Source organism: Pseudochaenichthys georgianus, chromosome 4, assembly GCF_902827115.2.
Source record: "Pseudochaenichthys georgianus chromosome 4, fPseGeo1.2, whole genome shotgun sequence".
NCBI classification, from domain to species: domain Eukaryota; kingdom Metazoa; phylum Chordata; class Actinopteri; order Perciformes; family Channichthyidae; genus Pseudochaenichthys; species Pseudochaenichthys georgianus.
Window position 1 is genome coordinate 12,287,875 of NC_047506.1, and position 21,721 is coordinate 12,309,595.

General features: G+C 43.1%; 1 protein-coding gene across 1 annotated transcript in view; it reads left to right on the forward strand.

Moving 5' to 3' along the window:
• pex5la (peroxisomal biogenesis factor 5-like a) overlaps positions 1–21,721 on the forward strand; it is a 124,707-nt gene that overhangs the window by 66,933 nt on the left and 36,053 nt on the right. Inside the window, 5 exon segments of the mRNA XM_034080648.2 lie at positions 2,149–2,364; positions 3,625–3,748; positions 9,649–9,742; positions 10,040–10,069; positions 13,254–13,349. Coding sequence (XP_033936539.1) covers positions 2,149–2,364; positions 3,625–3,748; positions 9,649–9,742; positions 10,040–10,069; positions 13,254–13,349 — 560 coding nt within the window.

Genomic DNA, 21,721 nt, shown 5'->3' on the forward strand with positions numbered 1-21,721 from the left:
CTACAGCTCAAAATGGCAAAGAGGTATTCTAAGGAGAGTGTCTCCCGGTGTTAGGATAGGCAAGACATCCGTCTCCTCCAGCTTCTCTTTATATATACACGGCTGAGTGGAATTTGGAACACCTGGGAAGAGGCGGAGCCAGGGGCAGACCAGGTGCACCTGGGCAGAGGCAGAGCCAGGGGCAGACCAGGTGCACCTGCGCAGCAGGGAGACAGAAAAGGAAACAAGGAGGGGAGCACATGTCTACACAGACATCCACTCGAAGTCAACAATTTTCTGAAGAATGTGCTGACATGGGGGTTTAAATTGCCATGCCTCTTTTTGGCTTTCGAGCCCGTCTCAGCATTAATGCCCAGGAAGCACCTGAAAGCAATAAGCCAAGACAAGAATTTCAATTTACATAGATTTATATGATGCATCATTTATTTTAAGGCACATGCAGCGGTGCCCCTTTCAATTTAAGTAAAACCTGCACCAAAGAAATAAATTAGTATTTAAAGCCAAGCAAGAGCGATAAAAGCAAGAAAATCACTTAATTTGTTGTGTTATCACAGAGGATGGTCTGATTACAGTATTGTACTGTGAAATAATACAGTAACATGTTATGAAATCCTGGTAATCATTTATCCTGTACATTCACAGTAATTAACTGTGCCTGCATTGATTTCACTGTGAAATTCAAAATTACAGTATTATATTGTGAACATTACAGGTAAAGACTGTAAAGTGGTAAAACTGTAATTTATTGTAAAATATTACAGCTAAATATTGTGAAATCATGGTAATATTTTACAGTGTACTTTAAGTAAAAGATCTATACTGTACATAATTCTTCTTGCAAATACATTGAGAAATCTGCATCTCTGCTATCACCTGAGATTTTAAAAGTACAACAATCATTACTCAAATCAACCATCCATTAGTTTAATATTGAAACCTGGGTATCAGATAAGAATAATACCACTGTTACAGTCTGTAGTTGTGACGCTGGACGACGGGCAGACTAAAGTTAAGCCCCTTGGCAGAAGGCTCTGTCCTTCTTCGCGCTCGAACAACCTGCGATTGAATTACTTAATTGTTCAAACAGGAACTCTTCAAGGGGCGGCCTTATCCTTATCAGTGCAGAGGCCTGAAGTACATTTAGATTCTCTGAAAAGAGCAGCAGCCAATTATTTTTCCATGTCCGCCCAGGGGGCAATGCTGCGACAGCTTAAGTACCCCTGACAGCTTACTCGCCGTGTCAGGGAATGTGTAGATCAGAATCAAAGCTTCATGCAGCTGAATAAGTGAAACCGGTATTCCTGTCTTATTACCAAGAGAAAGAAAAGTTTAAAAAATATTATGCATGGTTGAAAAATGTTAAAAACCACTTGTACAGTGAACAATCTTGTCATTACCACCCAATAAAAGCAGAACTGTTTCATGTCTAAGAATAAAGACGACACGGAAGATCACCATTCACAAATTACTTTTAATTGATTTTAAAGGGTGATTTTTAGGGGTGAGAAAGTAATACCAAGATAAAAGAAAGAGGAATGAGATATTTAATCTGGGTTTTGTTCTAGCAATAACAGTCCCCAAAAGGATCCATTTGAACCAAAATACTATAATGCGATATAGCAAATTTTTCATTAGAAACAAGCATGTTTGACTAGTTAAACTGCATGCAATTCAACTTTTTCCGGCTTCAGAAAGCCATTAGTAGTTAAACTTGAACTACTCAGCCCTTCACATTTAAAACTTAAGGTACATTTGGAGGGAGCAAACCTTCAGTCGTTTTCATTGGTTAAAAAAATTGTCCTGTTCGGTCCTGTGATTGGGATGTTTTAAAAAAGTGTAATCATTCTTTCCTTGTTCCACGTAACACTCTTCCTACAACTTTCATGAAAATCAGGCCACTAGTGTTTCCATTATCATGCTGACAATCAGACAAACAAACCAAAACCGAACCGAAAACATAACCTCCTTTGCAGAGGAATAATAATAGTCCTAGATGATTTGGTTTTAAATGTCCCTCAACTGTAAAATGTGAGCCTATTGAATGTTATCTCTCAGATTCCAAAACAATCCATGTTAGAAATCATAAAGCAATACAACTAACCAAACTAAATAAGCAAACTAAACTAAAGTATGTCCTGTCCCACACAGTTCTGTCTTCAACACTGGACCTGCTGGATCTCAGTGAACCCGGCGAGAGGAGGAGCAGCAAGGACAAAAGGAGCCCTCTGTCGTCCCGGGTCAACAGCCAGAAGAACAGCCTATGCAGAAAAAAGAAGGAGACGGACGAGATGGAGCTGATCCAGGTGGAAGTTGAACAGACAGAAGAAATCATGAGGACCCCAGAGAGAGTGTCACTAGACTCAGGTAGATAGCAGCAAGTATTAACCTTTCTAATACACAATGTTTGGGTAACAGCCTAGTTCATCTTTTGGACAATATATGCAAACCAACCATCAGTTTCTAGGTACTGTATACATGGAACAATCTTACAAGGAAACACAATGGTACACACTGAAAAAGTACTTAATAACAGACACATGATACTAGAAGTATATTGTTCTCTTGCCAATTTTAGATTGTATTTTATCCATGAAAAGTTCTTGAACAGCTGCTTGTGTTTTCTTTTGCTAAATGAAAAATGTTTCTCAGTGAGTAATGTTTTTAAAACTTCAAAAACCTTATCATATCAGCACGAGCATAACAATGTCAAACAATAACTTTGTGTACTATATTAATTCAACATATTGATAATAAAGTAAATATGGTGTTTCAAGCCATAAAGATAAGCCATAAAGATACTTAACAGTAGTTTCCGTTAGGTCTACAATTTCTCTAATGTAATATTTATAAAATACCATACACATAAAAAAGGAAATCCTATAATTTCACAAAGTCAGCAGCTGTGATTCATCTTGCAAGCAACTCAAAAATCCATAAATCTCCGAACCACAACCCTATACACCAACAACTCCGACTCCCATCATCCCCTGTGGAACTGACCTCACACGCGTTTATGGCAGCCCAAAGCAGGATCAAGCCAATTTACTGTAATGAAAGGGATCATCTCAAAAGACATAAAGAGGAAACGGCCAATTACTTTCCTATTTGCCAGTTGAAAAGGTTAAAGTCTTCAAAGAGAACCAATTATGCAGACCGACTCCTAGAGTGTGGTGAATAATTCATGGGAGTGAGATTGATTATTACCCTGGTATCATTTACAAGGAAAACTTTATGTCATGTTACATAAGTGAGCAGCTGTTTTTTAGACACCCACAGCACTAATTGTCAGCCATGTTTTTAGCTCTCCTATCAGAAAGACTCCATGTGTTAAAATGTTGGCTTTTCAACTGATGGAAAGTAAAAAGATAACTTTTGTAATGAGGTAGATTGTTTACTGCATAAGTGAAAAAACAGTCTTGTACTAAAAGCCATCAGCTTTTGTCCAAATGTACAGATAAGAGTGTGATGAGTGTTGTTTCAGAGTTGAAGTTGAAATGTACTGTAGAGTGTTTCGATTGATCAAAGGTGAGGTTGTTTTTGATGTGAAACGAATAAAGAATGCATGGCTTTTTATTTCAGTTTTGTGATGTTTACATGTTTTAATTATGCTATTGCTGTCACCAGTTACCATGTGTACACCGTTGGATAAATGGGAAGAGCTGAATCCTCACCCTGAGAGAAATGGAAACAGGAAATGGAAGATGGAAAGGCGGCGTTCTTCTAAAAATTCATCCAATGAATTCCTATGGTACGTATTGTCCTGAGCAGGCATTAATGAAACCGCATTAATGAGACATGAGCGACATTTTCTATCTGTATCCATGGGAATCAGGCCCATTTTTGACATTTCCACGACTCACATCCTGCTCAAATACAGGAAGCGCAGGCAAGGAGGATTTTAATTGAGGTCAAAGAGGTTGATGAACGTTTAGCACATCAGACCCTCATACAGGAGACTGGTTGTACCTGGAAATTCAATTAATGTTCACATTATTGGAACAATGGATCAAATTGGTCGTCTATCAGCACTGTCATAGTATTAACATAGCTAAAGAAACATGTGGTGCCCCCAAGTGGCCTAAAAAAAATCTATTAATGCAGGTCAAACAAGTGTTCTCATTCATAACACTCCGTTCGATGTCTCACTATGGGATGCGCCTCATCGCGGAGCAAACAGAAGCATCAATCTCATTACGCCAATCTTGATTGGCTGGTGATCTTGACGTCAGCGTCAGGGGAAATCACCCCCTATAAGTAGCTTGCGCCACAACGCATGCGTCATTCAAACACCTCTTCTCGCTTCAGAGCACATCTCTCCAGTAGCCGGGCAAGCTTCACTGTCCACAGACTGAACCCAAATACCCATTTCGGTCGACGGGCGCTCGCCGGCTACTCCTTCTGCTTCGCAGGAAGACGGTAGTACTAACGCTGTTAGTATTTAAAATCGACCTCGCCCTTCTCTTCCCCGGAAAGTAAGGTAGGTCCGATTTTTTAAGCTAGCAGCACACCTGTTGCTAGCTCGCTCGCGACACCACGGTAGCGAGGACGTTTTTTCTTTTCTCTTCTCCACGGAGAGGAAAAGGATTAAAAAGGAGCATACTGCCACACCAGTCAGTATTCTCCGGGAATAAAAGACCCACACCGTCCTTTCTCTCCGGATTAAGGACAAGGTGGTAATACCTTTTTCTCCCGTCCCACCTGTCGAGAGCGGGCCCTCTCCACGGCACGAGGCGACCAGGATGGACGCCCCTCTCCCTCACACCAGAGGAGTCAGGGACTCGGTGGCTCGACTCTGCAGCTGCGGGTTGAAGATCTCAGGCACAGACACACACCAGGTCTGTTCGTCCTGCCTCGGGCTGGAACACGCCCGAGGCGCGATCGACAACCCCGGCCCATGCGGACATTGTGTCCGCTTCACCGTTAAGAGCCTCCGCCGACGGTTAGCAAGACAAGCTAGCCTGTCGGAACAGGACCCCCCCATGTCCATGGACCCGCCGACCGGCAGTCAAGACACGGGGGCGTCCGCCACAGAGAGTGAACCCCTCTCCGTGTCGGTCTGGGGCTCATTATCTGCAATGGCCACAGAACCGGAATCCCGCGCCCTGGCAGGCCGGGACCCCGTGACGACAAGACACGCGGGAACGGATTCCCGCGCTTTACCAAGCTGGGGCTCCCGGTTAGACCTCACCATGGTCTCACCCGCAAGATGTCCTCGAGCTGGACTACGAGGAGGACGAAGAGGAGGACGCCCTGGCGTTCCTCCTGTCCGAGTCGGATGAACAAGAAGAGGACATCTTCATGTCATCGGCCCAGGCTGCAAAGCCTGGAGCGAGGGCTGCTCTCCCGGGCGATAGCACACCAGCTTCGCCCGGTCTGAGCATGGACCTGCAGGCCGTGTGCAAACGCGCTGCGGTCAGACTCAACGTTCCGTGGCCTGAAATGGCCAAGGAGACCTCCAGGTCCCGCTACGAGGGGAAACACCTTCCCCAAGCAGCGGGCAAAAAGAGGCAACTCCTCCCGGTCTTCCCGGGAATGTTGGATGAAGTGTCGGTCTCGTGGAGAGACCGGCCCTTCAGCAACAAGGTCCCAATCCAGGGTGCCTCCTCCCTAGACTGTGACGGGATGGAGAGGCTCGGCCTGCTCCGCATACCGCCCATGGAACCGCTGGTAGTGGCCCACCTTCTACCAAAGGTGGGCCCGTCACCAAGCAGGAACCCCACGCTGCCAGCAAAGTCGGACCGCTTTCAGTCTACAATGACTGAAAAGTCCTACAAAGCGGCAGCGCTGTCTGCCAGGGCCCTGAACGTGTCCTCGCTGCTAACCGCCTGTCAAGCGGTGCTCTGCGAGGACCTGTCGGGTAGCCCGGGAGCAGCCACTCTGGACGAGATGGCAGCGGTCACGGACATTTGGAAGGGTCGCAGCAGCGGTCCTTCACCCAAGCTGTCTCGAACTCTGCTCGGTTTAAAGCAGCGGACAAGCAGAGGTCGCAGCCCACCCGAGTCCCCAGCCCAGGCTGGAGACAAGGGCAAGTTGGCCGAGAAAATCTCTGGTTCCGGCTGCAGCTCAGGCTCAGCCAACCCAGAATTTCGGCCAGCAGTCGAGGAGGAAGAAGCGAGCGGCGTGACAGCCCCTCCTCCTCCCCTCCGTGAATGTGTTCCCGCCGCCTCGAGAGATCCCTATACACCATCCTCAATTCCGCACAAACACATGTCACACATTGATTGATTCCTCTGTCATCAAACATTTGCCGCTGACGCATCCAGGCTTCAGGCCGAGGGCGCAGCTCAAAAAAATGAAAAGAAAATCAATGAAGCCAATAAACAGCCCGTCAATTATTCCCCTTCTGAGAGAAGCTACTGACGGGTCTGTGAAGGCACCACCGTCACGCGCATGCGCAGTGCCGGCTGGGGTCGTGAAGGCACCACCGTCACGCGCATGCGCAGTGCCGGCTGGGGCCGTGAAGGCACCACCGTCACGCGCATGCGCAGTGCCGGCTGGGGTCGTGAAGGCACCACCGTCACGCGCATGCGCAGTGCCGGCTGGGGCCGTGAAGGGACCACCGTCACGCGCATGCGCTGTGCCGGCTGGGCCGTGAAGGCACCACCGTCACGCGCATGCGCAGTGCCGACTGGGGCCGTGAAGGCACCACCGTCACGCGCATGCGCAGTGCCGGCTGGGGCCGTAAGCGTGACATCTCAGCTGGCTCTAAGGAGCATACAGCAGGAGATACTCACAACATCTGCCTGGGCTTCTCAAAACAGTTACACATTATCTGTTTTCACAAGCCCAGAGAGAGTCAACCCATATTCTGGAGAGAGGGGTTCTCTCTCTCCTAGAAAGAAGGGTTTTATCTATAATGCCCGCCGAGCAGAGTCAGATTACGCAGACAAATGTCCTCGTAAAGCACCCGCTCAACATGGATCCCATAATAAAACTAAACCATACATAATAACCAATACTCTCCGCGCCCCACGGCGTGCGGAGAGTATTGGTTATTATGTAATGCGTAGTGGCACTACGGGTTACGGGTAGACGCGCCTACGGGTGCTGTCCTTTCACGGAAGGTGGTCACCACGGACGCATGTCAGACAGGCTGATAGGGTATTTACGAAGGTCGCCCGGTGAGAGGTCTCTAGAGCAGAGACCTCCAGCGGGCGCACGTAAATCACCCGGAGCTTTTAGCGGTGGTCCCCACCCTAAAACGCTTCCTGCCTTCTCTCAGAGGACACCATGTCCTCGTGAGGACAGACAACACGATATCGTGTATGAACCGCCAAGGGAGGTTACGTTGTCTCCAGTCACACACACTGGCACACAAACTGATCCCTTGGAGCGGCAGACGTTTCCTCTCTGAGAGCGACACAGGTACCGGGAGTGATGCACCTCGGGACAGAACTACTGTCCAGAGGTGCACCACTCTATGCAGACTGGACTCCACATCTAAGGATCGTGAGTCCGCTGTGGGTGCGTTACGGCAGAGCCGCGTTAAATCTGTTCGCATAAAGAAAAAATGCTCAATGACAGCTGTTCTCTTTAATGCACGGATTTAAACGAACTGTTAGGCGGGGACGCACTCGTACACGATTGACCTCCGGGTCCTCTGTACGCGTTCCCACCCCTGACTCTGTTACCCCCAACTCTGGCCAGAGTGAAGGAGCAACGCCACACACTTATCCTGATGGTTCCGCCCTAGCCCGCAACGTACGGGCTGGCGGAGATATATCAGCTGTTGTGCGGGCAGCCATGGCAGCCCCCACCACGCAGGGACAGATTGTCTCAGGCGGGGGGGGCGATCTTTCACCCACGCCCAGAGCGCGGGGCACTATGGGCCTGACCCGTGAGTGGTACAATCTGAATACAGTGGGACTCCCTCAGAAGGTGATAAACACTATTCAGAGTGCGAGAGCTTCCTCCACCAGGTCTGTTTACGACTGTAAGTGGAGGGTGTTTGAGGAGTGGTGCCTTCAAGAAGGACACATCTCTTTTCAATGTCCTGTCGGTGTGATTTTATCATTTCTACAGGACTTGATCGAAAAACACAGAGCTTTCTCCACGATCAAGGTGTACCTGGCTGCTATTGCTGCATGCCATGTGGGCTTTGAGCTTAAGACGGCTAGCCAACATCCTTTGGTCTGCCGTTTTATGAAGGGAGCTCGCAGGCTCCTCCCTGTCTCCAGGTCGCTGGTGCCCTTATGGGACTTGGCAGTGGTTTTAAATGGGCTCAGAATTACCCCCATTTGAACCCCTGGAAGGAGCTGACATGAAACATCTGTCACTCAAGACAGTGCTGTTACTGGCCCTGGCATCCGCTAAACGGGTCAGTGATATCCATGCACTGTCTGTACATCCTTCATGCACTCAGTTCGCCCCAGGGCAAACGAGAGTGTTGTTGAAGCCCAACCCTGCCTTTACACCAAGGGTGGTTGGTTCGTGTACCCCAATTGACATTGAGGCATTTCCTCTGCCGCTGGTTTCCTCCGGGGAGCAGCAGGATCTGTTGTGTCCAGTCTGGGCTTTACACACATATATGGACAGATCAAAGGAGCTTCGTCTTAATGACCAACTCTTCGTGTCCTGGGCTAACCCTCACAAGGGCAAGCCTGTTACTAAGCAACGGCTCTCCCACTGGATTGTGGAGGCAATTGCTTTGGGGCCCGTACAAGTCAGAGCTCGCAGGCACCCTCGGGTTCGCGAGTTCTCTGGACTCAGGGTCTGGCTGCATCCTGGGCTCTGTCCAGGATGTCTCCCATCCAAGACATTGGTGCAAGCGGCGAGCTGGTCCCCGCCGCTCACTTTTGTCCGCCTTTTAACAGTCTGGACGTTCTACTCCCAGTTTTGACTCAAGCAGTGCTGGGCACCTGGTTGAGTCAGAGCCCTACCTGTTAAAGTTCTGGTCGGTTTGGTGATTTTCGAGATAAGCTCGTCTGGCAATACGGGAGCTACAATATCCCATAGTGAGACATCGAACGGAGTGTTATGAATGAGAACTATAGGTTACTTACGTAACCCCAGGGCTCAGAGTAACATGAAGTGAGATGTCTCACCAGACGGCCCTCCTTGCTATGGTGAAGCGAGAAGAGGTGCTTATTTTGAATGACGCATGCGTTGTGGCGCAAGCTACTTATAGGGGGTGATTTCCCCTGACGCTGACGTCAAGATCACCAGCCAATCAGGATTGGCGTAATGAGATTGATGCTTCTGTTTGCTCCGCGATGAGGCGCATCCCATAGTGAGACATCTCACTTCGTGTTACTCTAAGTCCTGGGGTTACGTAAGTAACCTATAGTTTCTGCCTATGTTTACCATGAATAAATAAAGTAAATTTGCCATAACGAAAATGTTTCCCAACGTGCAGATATTGTAGATTTTTTTAAATGTTTTTCTAGAATAGTCTTATATCAGCGTTTTTTCCTCAGCAATAGGGTTGCTTGTATTTGAGGCAGGAATGCTTCAAAAAAGTTGCTTTTGAAATAAATCTTGAAATAAAACAAACCTTCAAAGATGGTTTATGGGTGTACAGGAATTCAAAATGTGTTAATGTTGCAATGATTTCAAGACATTTTGTATTTTCTACACCAAGAAATGTTGTATGAAGCTTAGTTAAATGTGTGTGTATCATGTAAACCACCGGTTTCTCCTCTACTTTAGGTCCATAGACTGTAAAACCCAATTAGAGGCATTGAACAAGAACTCCTTGGACGCAAACACCAAAGTGGATCCAGAGTCTGCTCTAGCATCTCAAGTGAGTGCTCAGTGTGACAGGAGCAGGCAGTAATCATCGGTATTGTGTGCGCTGTCTACACTTGAAATCAACATCCCTTTGAAGTGAGCTTTACACGTCTCAACATATTGTGTCGACTGATGGTTAAACCTTCATAATAATTTCATGGAAAAATGTATATCTCTTTTTCTTTTAGCAACTGCATATTAATGCATGATAAGAATATTAAAATGTAATAGGCTGTTTCTAAGGAGACACCCTGTTGTGTAATTGTTGAACCACCAATCTGTCCTAACACCTACAATTCTTCCATTTCAGCTCAACAGGCAGTATATTAGTGGAAGACATGTAAGCCTCCCTATGCATCCTTTCATATGACATTTAACGACTTATACATTTGCACAGGTAAAAGAAGCATCACACTTCTCAGAATAATTGGATTTAAAATGCCAAAAAGAGGAGATTATTGGAGCCAAATGGCAAACCTTGAGGAAATCCAGATATACTGTTGGCCTTGAGATTCTACTTCTGTGGTGCTACAAGGTCCAAATGTCAAGCGCTTTATTACATGAGTTGATGTCTCTGTGTAGTCCTGCAAAACGGGTCTTGTTTCCACACGCCATTATTAGATTAATAGACTATGAATTATTCAACAACTTCACTCTGAGCCCATCAGTGTTGATCTCACAAAGCCAGCTAAACATACATCATCTATTCAGGGAAAGTAATTGGCTAACAGGCACACACACATTTATTTTGCCCAGGAGTTACATAATGCCTGAAAGAGATACTGTAAACAGTGGCTTTAGTTTCTTACATATACTATAGGAGGTATCATATAAACACCAACTGAAAATGCATGGGAGATGTGTGTTGCATGAGATGTACATGCAGTACACCCAAACAAAAAGGAGAAGGTCCAAAAAAGTTACGCCAAATTCACACTGGGGAGCACTAATTATAATGTTCTGCTTACAAGAGGCATGTTCACGTGTTTCAAGCGGAGTCACCGGAGTCATGAGAATCTGTTTAACGATTGGTTGCGAATACTTTTTCTGCTGCACTTTCCGATCAAAATAAAAACTATCCTTAACTCTGAGTCTTGCTGCACTTCGCTGCATAATCAAAATGGCTGCATTCCTAACTTTGCCAGTCTACGGTGTGAATTTTGCATTAATGAAGAATCCAACCGCAGATAATACCACACTGTTATATATGGTCAGTTTAAGGCACACAGTTAATTACAGGAGTGACTGTATTTTAAGTTGATGTCAAAATATTTATGTGACATGACAAAATAACCCAAATTCAAGGCTCAACAACAAGCTAGTTCTTCAACCTCGTCTTATGGCGCATTTCCACTGCAGCGGGTAGCCCCGTTTAAGCGTCCTCAATTGTCCTCAATCATCCTCAAGCGGCCAGGCCAGTTTTTGGTGGCTTTTCCATATAGCGTAGCACCGGCTAGCGGGTACTTTTTCCGGCCCCATAAAATCGTGGTTCTATCAGGCCAGGGCTGAACTAGTGACGTCAACACTCTCGACTGCTGATTGGTCAGAGAGAATCGTCACAAGATCACGCGCGAGATCATCCCTAGCGTCGCATATATATCTAGAAGCAAGCTTGCAGCATTTTTATACACAGCATTTTTGTAAACGGAGGAGCTACAAAAAATGGCAACGTCAAAGAAAAGCACACCGTGGTCGACCGAGGAGGTGACGACGTTCCTACATCTCATTGGGGATGATAAAATCCAGCGGGAGCTCGACGGAACAACTCCAAATGTGAACAAAAAAAAAGCCGATCGCCCCGCCTACACTGCGTTGCTACCCCAGATCCTAAACTGTAATGGAAATGTGCCACGGCCTCTGCCGGCCAGCGAGGCAGCCCGAGGCCTGAGCGAGGACGCTTAGGGACGCTTAAACGGGGCTACCCCGCTGCAGTGGAAATGTGCCATTAGTCTTCATCCAAACACAGATCTGGTGGAAACTGAACTTTATACTTTTGTCCAAACCCCTCACTAGGACCTGGTCTGTGAAGCACATCATTAAAGGTTGCAGAAATAAAATCGGAAGCCAATCCTGGATGCTTTTAAAGTTATGGTAACATTAGCAGCTCTGTCCTTCTCTTTATTGAATTTAGGGATGTTACCTGTTCATGTTTGACAATAGCATTATTGATTTGTTCTTGTCCTAAATTAAAAAGATGCGTAATACTTACATACAGCTTTAGACTAACATTTGTAGCAGGATGTCCTGTATGTTGCCATCAAGCATATTTAAAGACCCTTTCAAACAGAACAGCCTGAAACAGCGCTTCCAACCAATGAATGTAGCTACTCTAAATTAGCAAGTTAATTAACAGAATGAGCAACAATTACTAAGAACTTTGACTCAAAACAACATCCGGCTGCTTCCTCTCTGGTCAATTGAATCTTGTTGTCGAAACTAATTGGTGTTATTGCCACTTCTACATTGATCCCATTATTTTGTGTATATTACCACAACTGAATAAATAAATACAACCAGAAAAGCAATCAAATAGTCAACAAGGGTTTCGTAAATAGAGTTAAAATCTTTGGGTGGATTTTTCTTTCAACAACTCTACTAGAGCATAGTGAGGGTCCTTCGGGCACCACAGCAAACAGCAAAGTTGTGAGATGTATTATTAAACTGCGTTTTTGTTCTTGTAAATAAGAAATATGGTTATCTTCATTAAATTGCAATTTCTTCTGAGTCCATTAATACAGAGATTAAGAAACCTCAATTAATCTTGCATAATGGCAGTCTGTAATGATGGGAATTGTTACAGGTATTGGCTGGCCTTTTCTGGAGGAATTAATTAATGTCTCAGGCTCTGTTATGGATTTGGTAACCCTTGAATACATACAATCTAGTTTGCAATATCACATCCAAGCATGTAATGTTGAATCACGTAAATGACACCACACTTTCATGTGCGTGAAATTGGACTACTTTTCACAGTTGATCAAGGATTTCTGTGCAAGTTTGTAACTGAGAGCCTATCAGCATCAGATATTGCATGTGGAGGTGCACGGGAAAGGGAGAGGGTGGGTGCGTGGCAAAATTGCTAGAGGCTGGATGAGTAGCATGGCATTCAGATGAGAGGTGGGGGGGGATGCTGACAGTAGTGATTCTGCCGGCCTTCCTAAGCATGTCAGAGGCTTTGTCGAGGCAGGGATATTTACTCGTCCCTGGGAAAGCAGAGACGGCTGACCCTGCACACTCTGCCTGCCTGTCTCTCCCTCTGGCTGTGTGTGTGTGTGTGTGTGTGTGTGTGTGTGTGTGTGTGTGTGTGTGTGTGTGTGTGTGTGTGTGCGTGCGTGCGTGCGTGCGTGCGTGCGTGCGTGCGTGCGTGCGTGCGTGCGTGCGTGCGTGCGTGAGTGCGTGATTTGCTATGCGGATGTGTTCACGCTCTCCTTGTGATGTGGTGAATGTGATTGCGTGTATGTTTAATGGATTTAGTTTGTGCATTTGTATATATTATGAGAGGTGTGTGTCTGTGTGTGTGACAGGCTCGCCTAACCAAGGAGCAGCGGTTGGGCAGCGCCCGCCTGTCCAGACATCAGTCCCTGGAGGAGGAGTTTGAGCGAGCCAAGGCTGCTGTTGAGGTAAGCAGAGTGCTGCTTAGTACACCTAACATCTGTCACCTGTCAGCAGAGAGCAGACTTTTAATAAGACTTAGCAGGAAAGTTGGTTTTTCATTATAAAAAATAGCCAAACTTCGTCTCCTCGATGTCCTGTGATTTATTTTGGGAGTGTCAGGGCGGATTAGTGGTAAGAGATGCTGCCTTAAACAGATGACTGTGATTCAATCGATGCTGATGCTGCGATCTATTTACCTGCAAAGTTGGAAATGAGAACACACAAGTTTGACTGAGTACTAGTACAACATGTCAGAAAACCAAGTTCTAGCCAGGTTAGCTTTGTTAGCCATTGTTAACTTGTATACAAACACTGTAGAAGGGAGAGAAATTGGACATCCTAGTATGTAAGACAGATATATTGAGACATAAATATGACAGAATTGAAAATAAATAGTGTTATATTAATAAAGCTTTCAATACTAAGAGCAACCACTTGGGCTTTATGAGGTTTGGGTTGGTTATAATTGGTTCACTTCAGTGCAATTTCTCTGCTCCAGTGAATGAGACTGTTCCCAATAAGGCTACCCAGACAGATCCGATGAGAATAAGTTGATCATAAAATGTTTACAGTAAGAAATGTGGGGTATTGCATATATTTCCTTCAGTATAATTAGCCACCCCTGTCATTAGTTCTTAATACTCTTCTGTAATTCTTGTGAAAAAGGGATGGAAACATCTTTTGACTGCTGTCGGAAATATTTAAATAAAGAGGTGCAATTAAATGAGAATTCTGTGAACTTCAAGCAAAGAATCCCTTATCCGGTGTCACATTTCGTGCATCATTGCCCATGTAGCCTCATAATCGTTCCTGCAATTTGAATACATCTACCTGAAGTCCTGTGGAGCTGATTCCCATGTGACTCCCTCAGCCCTTTATCTCCTTGTCAAATCATCGCTATTGTGCTTCCTGCAAAGAAGTCGCCTATGGTCGCCTATGTAGCTGACAGTTTAATAGTCCATGCCAAGACATCACACACACACTCAAGTTCACGGGGTGTGTGACCCAGAAATATATTCACGACTCTGAGCTGGCTTACGATCAAAAGGTAAATAGTTTTGACAGTTTTGTGTCCAGAGTTATTAGGTAACTAAGGGCACCCCCGTACTAAAGTTAAAGTTATTGGTTATGGCTTGATTCTCACTCTGGATTCGGGCAATTGGAGATGTCCTCCCTAAGACATAGGCTTTTATTAGTAGCTTAAAGGACTTTTATCACATTCCCTTTAATATAATGGTACAGTCAATGTACTATTTTAATTTATTGATAAATGGATGGAATTGTATTTTTTCCACACTATTTGCAGTAGATGTTCTTTTAACCAAAGATATTTTTGGAAAGGTAACAACACATTGGCTCAACAACAGCTACCGAACTGTAGCAGAGTGTCTGAACTGTACAGGAGTTTAGAGAACCCAAAAAAAGTGTTTTACTTCACATAAAAACCACTCAATGGACATGTCCTTTCCAGAAAAATGGGAGTGAACTCTGCACTATTGAGTTACTTCAGCATTACAGAGGGCTACAGTAGACAGTTGCACACCGTGTAATGGTCAATAAATAATGGAGCAGGAACAAAATGATGGTGAGAAAGTGGGGGAGCAGATTCAGAGAAGTGGATGGTCCACTTGGGGATCCCTTCCCAAAGTTAGCGATGATGTAACGTCTTGTATAAGCCGCAAGCTGCATCCTCCAAAATAATTGCAGACTTTGAGAGCAAGCGTTATCCAGAGGGCAGGTAACTGATGGGATTCTACGGTATGCTACGATTAGCCCTTCATGAAACATGTAACTGTTTTACCTGATGCTATTGCTGATGTGATTATGCTTCTTGCCACTGCACAAATGGCCTTCTGTATTTATATTTGAATTGTATGTTTTTTTTGTTTAATGCCTTTGTTTTATGTTGAAACTTGTTGTGTGCCGTGTTGGTCAGGACTCCCTGGAAGAAGAGATCTTGTATCTCAATGGGACATTCCTGGATAAATAAAGGATAAATAAAAAAATAAAAAAATTCTGGGATTCTCCTGCACAAGCGTCAGAGCATGGAGCATCGATTGGAAACAGTATCTCGCAGCCTGAGTGCTGGCCTTTCACTCTAGAGGTGCTCTGATGCAAGTGGTCAGCCATTTTGGCTTCAAGTGAAAATCTCAGAGCACATAATCAGATAATTTCCATTTACGGCTGTGCATAGGCATGCTTCCTCATACTTATAAAGACATGGAGGTACAGAGATGTCTCAGATATCAGACAGAACATTAAATCAGCACACCGCCTTTCTGCCAATTCATTCAATTAGACTAAGTACCCTAATATATAAAAATTAGGACTCACAGAGGATTGAGGATCCTAAATATCATCCATTTTACAAAGTTTGCGTAAAAAACTGTTTAATAAAATGTAAGTGGATAACAAAGGAAGCTCAGAGGGAATCTGAAGCTGATAAAGAGATATGTTCTGTGTAGCTAAGTGATGGTTCATGTCACATGGGGATACCACAAATTACTGAGGACTGATGACAATGTAATACTTTTATTAAAAAGAGAAGCACTGTAACAGCTGCAGGCTAAATTGGACTTCAGGGAACAGTATTTTGGCTGTGAGGCACAACAAAGTGCTTTCACAGTGGAGATAAAGAGGAGATGAAGGTGACAGTGTGGCCTCATGTTTGATTAAAAACGCTAGGGGGACAGGTTCACTTTTATCTTGCTGAATATTGTTCTCAGGCAGCTCGGGTTTAGTGAGGGATTGCAAAGGCAGTTGCCAAGAAGTTGGAGATTGAAGCTTGTCATCAAAAGGTCAGTGCTTTTAATCCACAGACCTGATGGGGAAATTTGAATTGGAAAAGTAAATGAATAGCTTAATGCTCTCACTCACTTCAACAGCTTCAATCAGTGTGTCCCTAAGCAGACACTAAACTTTTCCAGTGAAGCTGCTTACATGAAAATGAGGGTGATAGTAAAACCCTGGTTCAGCCAAATGACTGCATAAAAAACAAAAGAGAGAGAATCTGGGTTATTGTAAAATTATAGTTAGTCTGCTCTGATCCGAATTAGTGAATGGGTTGGGTAAACTTTTCCCATTATTTTTGTTTTCCTTCTGTGAAAAACTCCAGCACACCAAACTCAACAATGAAACTACCACAGGGGTACGATAGAAGGTTTATTAGAGGAACAGGTCTTAAAGCCTAAATCCTCCCAACAGAAGGCTGTGTATCTTGTTGCTACTCAAGGTCAGACCTCAATTCATCTGCAAGGTAGCTGAGACTTTAAACCTGAACTTATGGCTAATGTCAAACTTTCTCACCACAAATGAATCGCTTCCCAGTTTGTTTGTGACGGGACTAAGACCGCTTTGTCGAAGGAGAGAACAATTGCTAGATTCAGATCAAACCAAATGAATTGCACCAAAATGGGAAACAAACCAGAGCACAATTCAACGGGACTAAATGGAGAATTGAAAATAGAAAAAAACAGGATCCAAGGACAGTAAAAGTTTGGTTTCAGCATACAGGAGCATATGACTCTTCAGTGAACTGTCAAGGAAGCAATCTCATGAGTGATAAGGTGACATACATAGTTCCTGAATAAAGAGTAAGAAAACACGGCATCATAATTGTGACATCACATGAACATAAATACATGAAACAGCAAAGTGCAGTATGAGGAACGTGATATATGTCAACATATGACTTGTGCAAACAGTTGCTTTGTTTGTAAAAGGCCAGTGTGACCACATAACCACACAACTAATAAAGTAGATGGTGATTCATTTTATTTCTTAAATCCAGACAAAACAACCAAGCTCCAGATGTTAAAGCTTAATAGATGTATCCCACATTACCAAGCAACAGCCCCCTCAACACCATCCATATGTCATGTATTAAAAGTTGACTGCAGTAATGCCCTGGCTGCAGTAGCTCCATGTGTTGCCATCACAGACAATCAGGTAGAGTTTAGTCGCATCCACTGAAATGTATTGTATTATTCTCTGAGTGACGTTATCAGCACTTGGGCCTCCTCTTTTTGTCTTGCTGACCACAGACTCGGTCTACGCAGTGGAGCAGTGGGCGGCTCATTAACATTAAAAGGCCAGCCTTGCTCTGGAGATGAGGAAATCTATTCTCTTTCTTTGCTCTGTGTGAAATAATGAGACTCTTGGTACTGTAAGCCCCCAAAGAGAATGATTAAACCCTATTCATGTACTTGGTTTCCTCTAAAGAGTGAAGTTCAAGTTAGCACAACTTAAACTTAGGTAAACAGATACAAATATAGTACACTTAAGTATCACTCACACACCTATCGATACATGAAACAAATATTTTGACTGAACATTTCACTAAATCATCTGATTTTGCCAGCAAGGCATTCGCTCAAGGAAATTAAAAATATTGTTAAAAACAAATGTATAGGGTCTTGACAATGTTCATTCCAGTAGAATAAATACTGAGTAAGCGAATCATGAAAAAGGAGTCCCATAACTAGCCTGAAATAATGTGCTTGATGGTTGCCAAAAGCTTTAACGCCTGTAGAGCTACACTTCCCTTTTGTATCCATATGCAAAATGTCCTACAGATTTTCCTAACACTAATTTGACTGAAAGATTTGTATAAATCGAGAAGTGGTTTTAAGTCATATTCAGGGCCGTTTCTTCCTATAGGCGGACTATGCGGGGGCATAGGGCCCCCGCGGCCACTAGGGGGTCCCCAAGCTGAAAGTATTATTTTTTTTTATTCATCCGAAAAACAAAAAAAGTTTAATTCATACACACAAAGATGAACACAATTAGTAGAAGCGTGCATCATCCTAATACATCGGCATTATTGCGTCAAAAACGTATAGAAATTAAGGAGTACAAAGAAATAAAGAAAACAGGAGAAACAATTAAATAAAAGTTAGGGCAGGAAAACAAAAAATGCATATATATACGAAAACTAGATATAGGGTCATTTTCTGCACATGTCAATAGCAGTTTCAACTATCTTTTTTTGGAAATTAAAATACTATATATAAATATATACATAGGTACACATGTACTTGGCAAATGAATAATAATAATAATAATATATGCATAATTGCATATAAACATTGTGAACACTTATTTTCAAGTGACTTTTTTTACATTCATATGTGCACGCTGTGGTTTGGAACTGCTTTTGAATGTGATTAGGCATTTTCTTATGGAAAATAATCAGTACTGTTTTAAGCTGTACTATCTCAACACATTTTAATAGATTGAGTTTTTTTAAATATGGGAGTTGTGTGTTCATATTTACCAACAACACTTTTTTTGGGATGTTATTATTTTTTGTAGATTTGTTGAGTACGTGTTTCCCCATATTTCGGAGCAGTAGTAAAGGTAAGGGAGAAATAGACTGTTATAAAGAGTATATTTTCTTCAAGAATGTTCTTAGTATGATACAAAATACCTATTGTTTTTGACAGTTTAGTCTGTACATAATTTATATGGTTTATAGATATTATATTTTGGCGTGTTCTTCCAGAGTTTCCCTCGGTTCCAGAGTATTCTAGAAGGCCCGCTAGTTAACTAGCGCGAGACAGAGGATCTCTAGATGAATGCGATGAAGCAATTCATGCCGTTTTATTGTTTTTAACGTTGAAATGACAAGTGCAACCGGTGAAGATGAAGTTGTTGCGGAATTGTTGTGAGTACCCTTTTCAAGACGACAATTCAGTGAAAAGACGGACATTATAATGCCACGGAGGGGCGGGGGGTGTGTGTCTACAGAAGGTCCAGTTGTGATAGACACGGTTCGCCACTGACAAAACATGCATTTATCTAACAGGTACGTTTCCCACAGATCTTCTTTTGAGCTATTTTCTAAAATCCCATGGAGAAATCTCATTGCTTTTTTGTGGAGGGAACCCATGCGCAGCTTACTTCCAGGTTTTAGGACGCGTCTCTCTCCTCCTCTTCACACACCACACTTTTCGCGGCACACGTACTTACAGCCAATGAGCTCTGAATTATGTGAGATGACGTATGGCAGCTCTATGCCCCTTTGGTCATTATTTTTTTGCCACACACATTAAATAGGACAATACTCTGAGCATGCGCAGTGTAGTTTTTATAGTCACCGTTCACTTAGACAGTGAGAGGGAGGGGCATGATCGGGTTTTGTCCCACATGGCTCTAAACAGCTCAATAGACACACACTGTAGACACTAATTAGAAGAACACAGACTAAAACAGCAATGTACAGACGAATCAGATGATCAACCATGATCTTAAAATATATTTTATATATTTTGTTATTTATTTTTTGCATTTTTTTGTAATCATTATTTGTAATACTTTCTGCTGACACTAGGTGGGGCTGCCCCTAATGACCAGTCGCCACTGTGTGTTCGGTGAAGCATTATATGCTTACAAATCCAATGTAGGATATAAACACGACTAAACTGCAATGATAGCAAAGCTGTGGCGAGAGATATGTTTGTGCACAGATGGAAGGCTGACAGGCAGGTAGGCCATCCAGTTATTTTAGCCGGGCCGGCTAAAATGATTGGTCGTGCTTTTTACAGTGCTACGGCTTCCACAGATGAAATTTTTTTATGGATTTTTGTCAAAGCACTTCAGATATTCATTGCTATCGGGATGTTAAGAGCATTCCATGGAATATAACAAAAAGTGTATCTCGAGCCGGTTTCTCAAACTTACCTACCCCACCTTAATTATTAAATATTATTCGCTAGGGAACAAATGATGCTTTAATAAATGCTTTATGTATACAACACCAAACAAGTCCTTACACTGCTGTAAATTATCAGGCAAAAATTCTGTTTAAACACATTTATATTTTCTATAGCAAAACCAACAGAGTTTCGGTTTTCCCATTCAGGGCACAATTTACTATTTTAGTGAAATAAAGTCTGAAGCTTCAATTTCTGTGTTTTAGCTGATTTAGCAGGAATTATCAAGCTCTACAAATTACCTCCCTGGCGGTGAACATTTACTTTCACTGTATTTGTTGCCTCAGTCTAGCTGACTAAGCCACAACTAATTGGATTCTCGAGGCAGAATGTAAATATAGCTTCTCGAAAAGCGGGTACAGCCACAGCAGAGAGTATTTGTAACCTTTGCCATGATTATCAATAATGTATTCATGAAGTTAATGAATCCCCCACCGACCCTGCAGACCTCGGTTCATTTCCAAACAGTGGTGACATATTTGGCGGCAGGAAGCACTCTGGATTTAATCCATTTCACGTAACACTTCATCAGAGCTGCTGAAATTAGAGTCACAGCTATGAGTTCGCTCCAGTGATACACAGGATATAAATTGCCTCGCTGTATCTTTGTCTTGTTCGAGATAATTAAACTGCCAATGCCAGTGTAAAAGCACTCTTCACAGCATTATTAACAAATATGAATAGATTTCTTGTAAATTAAAAACTGCGAGCAATTTGATGTCAATTATGTTTAAATTAGGGGGCGGAGAAGTTACACATCAGGATTTGACTACGCAAACAATTAACAGACGGTCTATAAGACGCAAATATCAAGATGATGGACTAAGACGCAGTGCAAATAAAGGCACGGTGAGAAATAAGGAAAATGGAAATGTAGGCTATATTATGTAAACAAGCATAATTGCTGAAGCATGACAAACATTCATATTAACATTGAAAAATTGCCAAGTCACATGAAATACACCCACATTACATTGAAACAAATCAGGTACTGTACTTATACTGTAGTCAATAAGTGTTTGAGGTATTTGTACTTTACTTGGATGTTTCCACTATATGTTACTTTAGAATTCTACTATACTACATGTAGTAAATATTGTACTCCATACTGAAGAGCTTTTAAAGTTGCCTTGTCAATTCCAAAACATATGTGCAGTTTAATCCTGCTGTAGGTTAAAGTACCAAGCAGTACATAAACTAGTTTAACAATAGCTCCACCTTGACAAGTCACATCATAAAAAGGTTGCTTGCACATGAATGAATGTAAGTGACCTGACATCTCACAGGACCCTGAGTCTATAATAAAGTGTTCATTCATTCATTCATTCATTCATTCACAGTCCATCCCTCATGGGATAATAAGGCACCTTCACATTTGATAAATATTTGATATTTACAGTACAGAGAACAGCCTGCAGCTGGTCTGCTCACAAATAAATCTGGTAATACAAAAGCTACAGTTATCATTTAGCCCTAACAGATGCTAGGTTTTCTTTCATTCACTTAATAAACCATCAAATGTATAGATACATGTATCAAACATCATCCATATCTAACTAAAGTTCACAAAAAGTCTACATTATGGAGGGCAGTAAGAAACAAACAAACATGATTTTCCTTTTCTA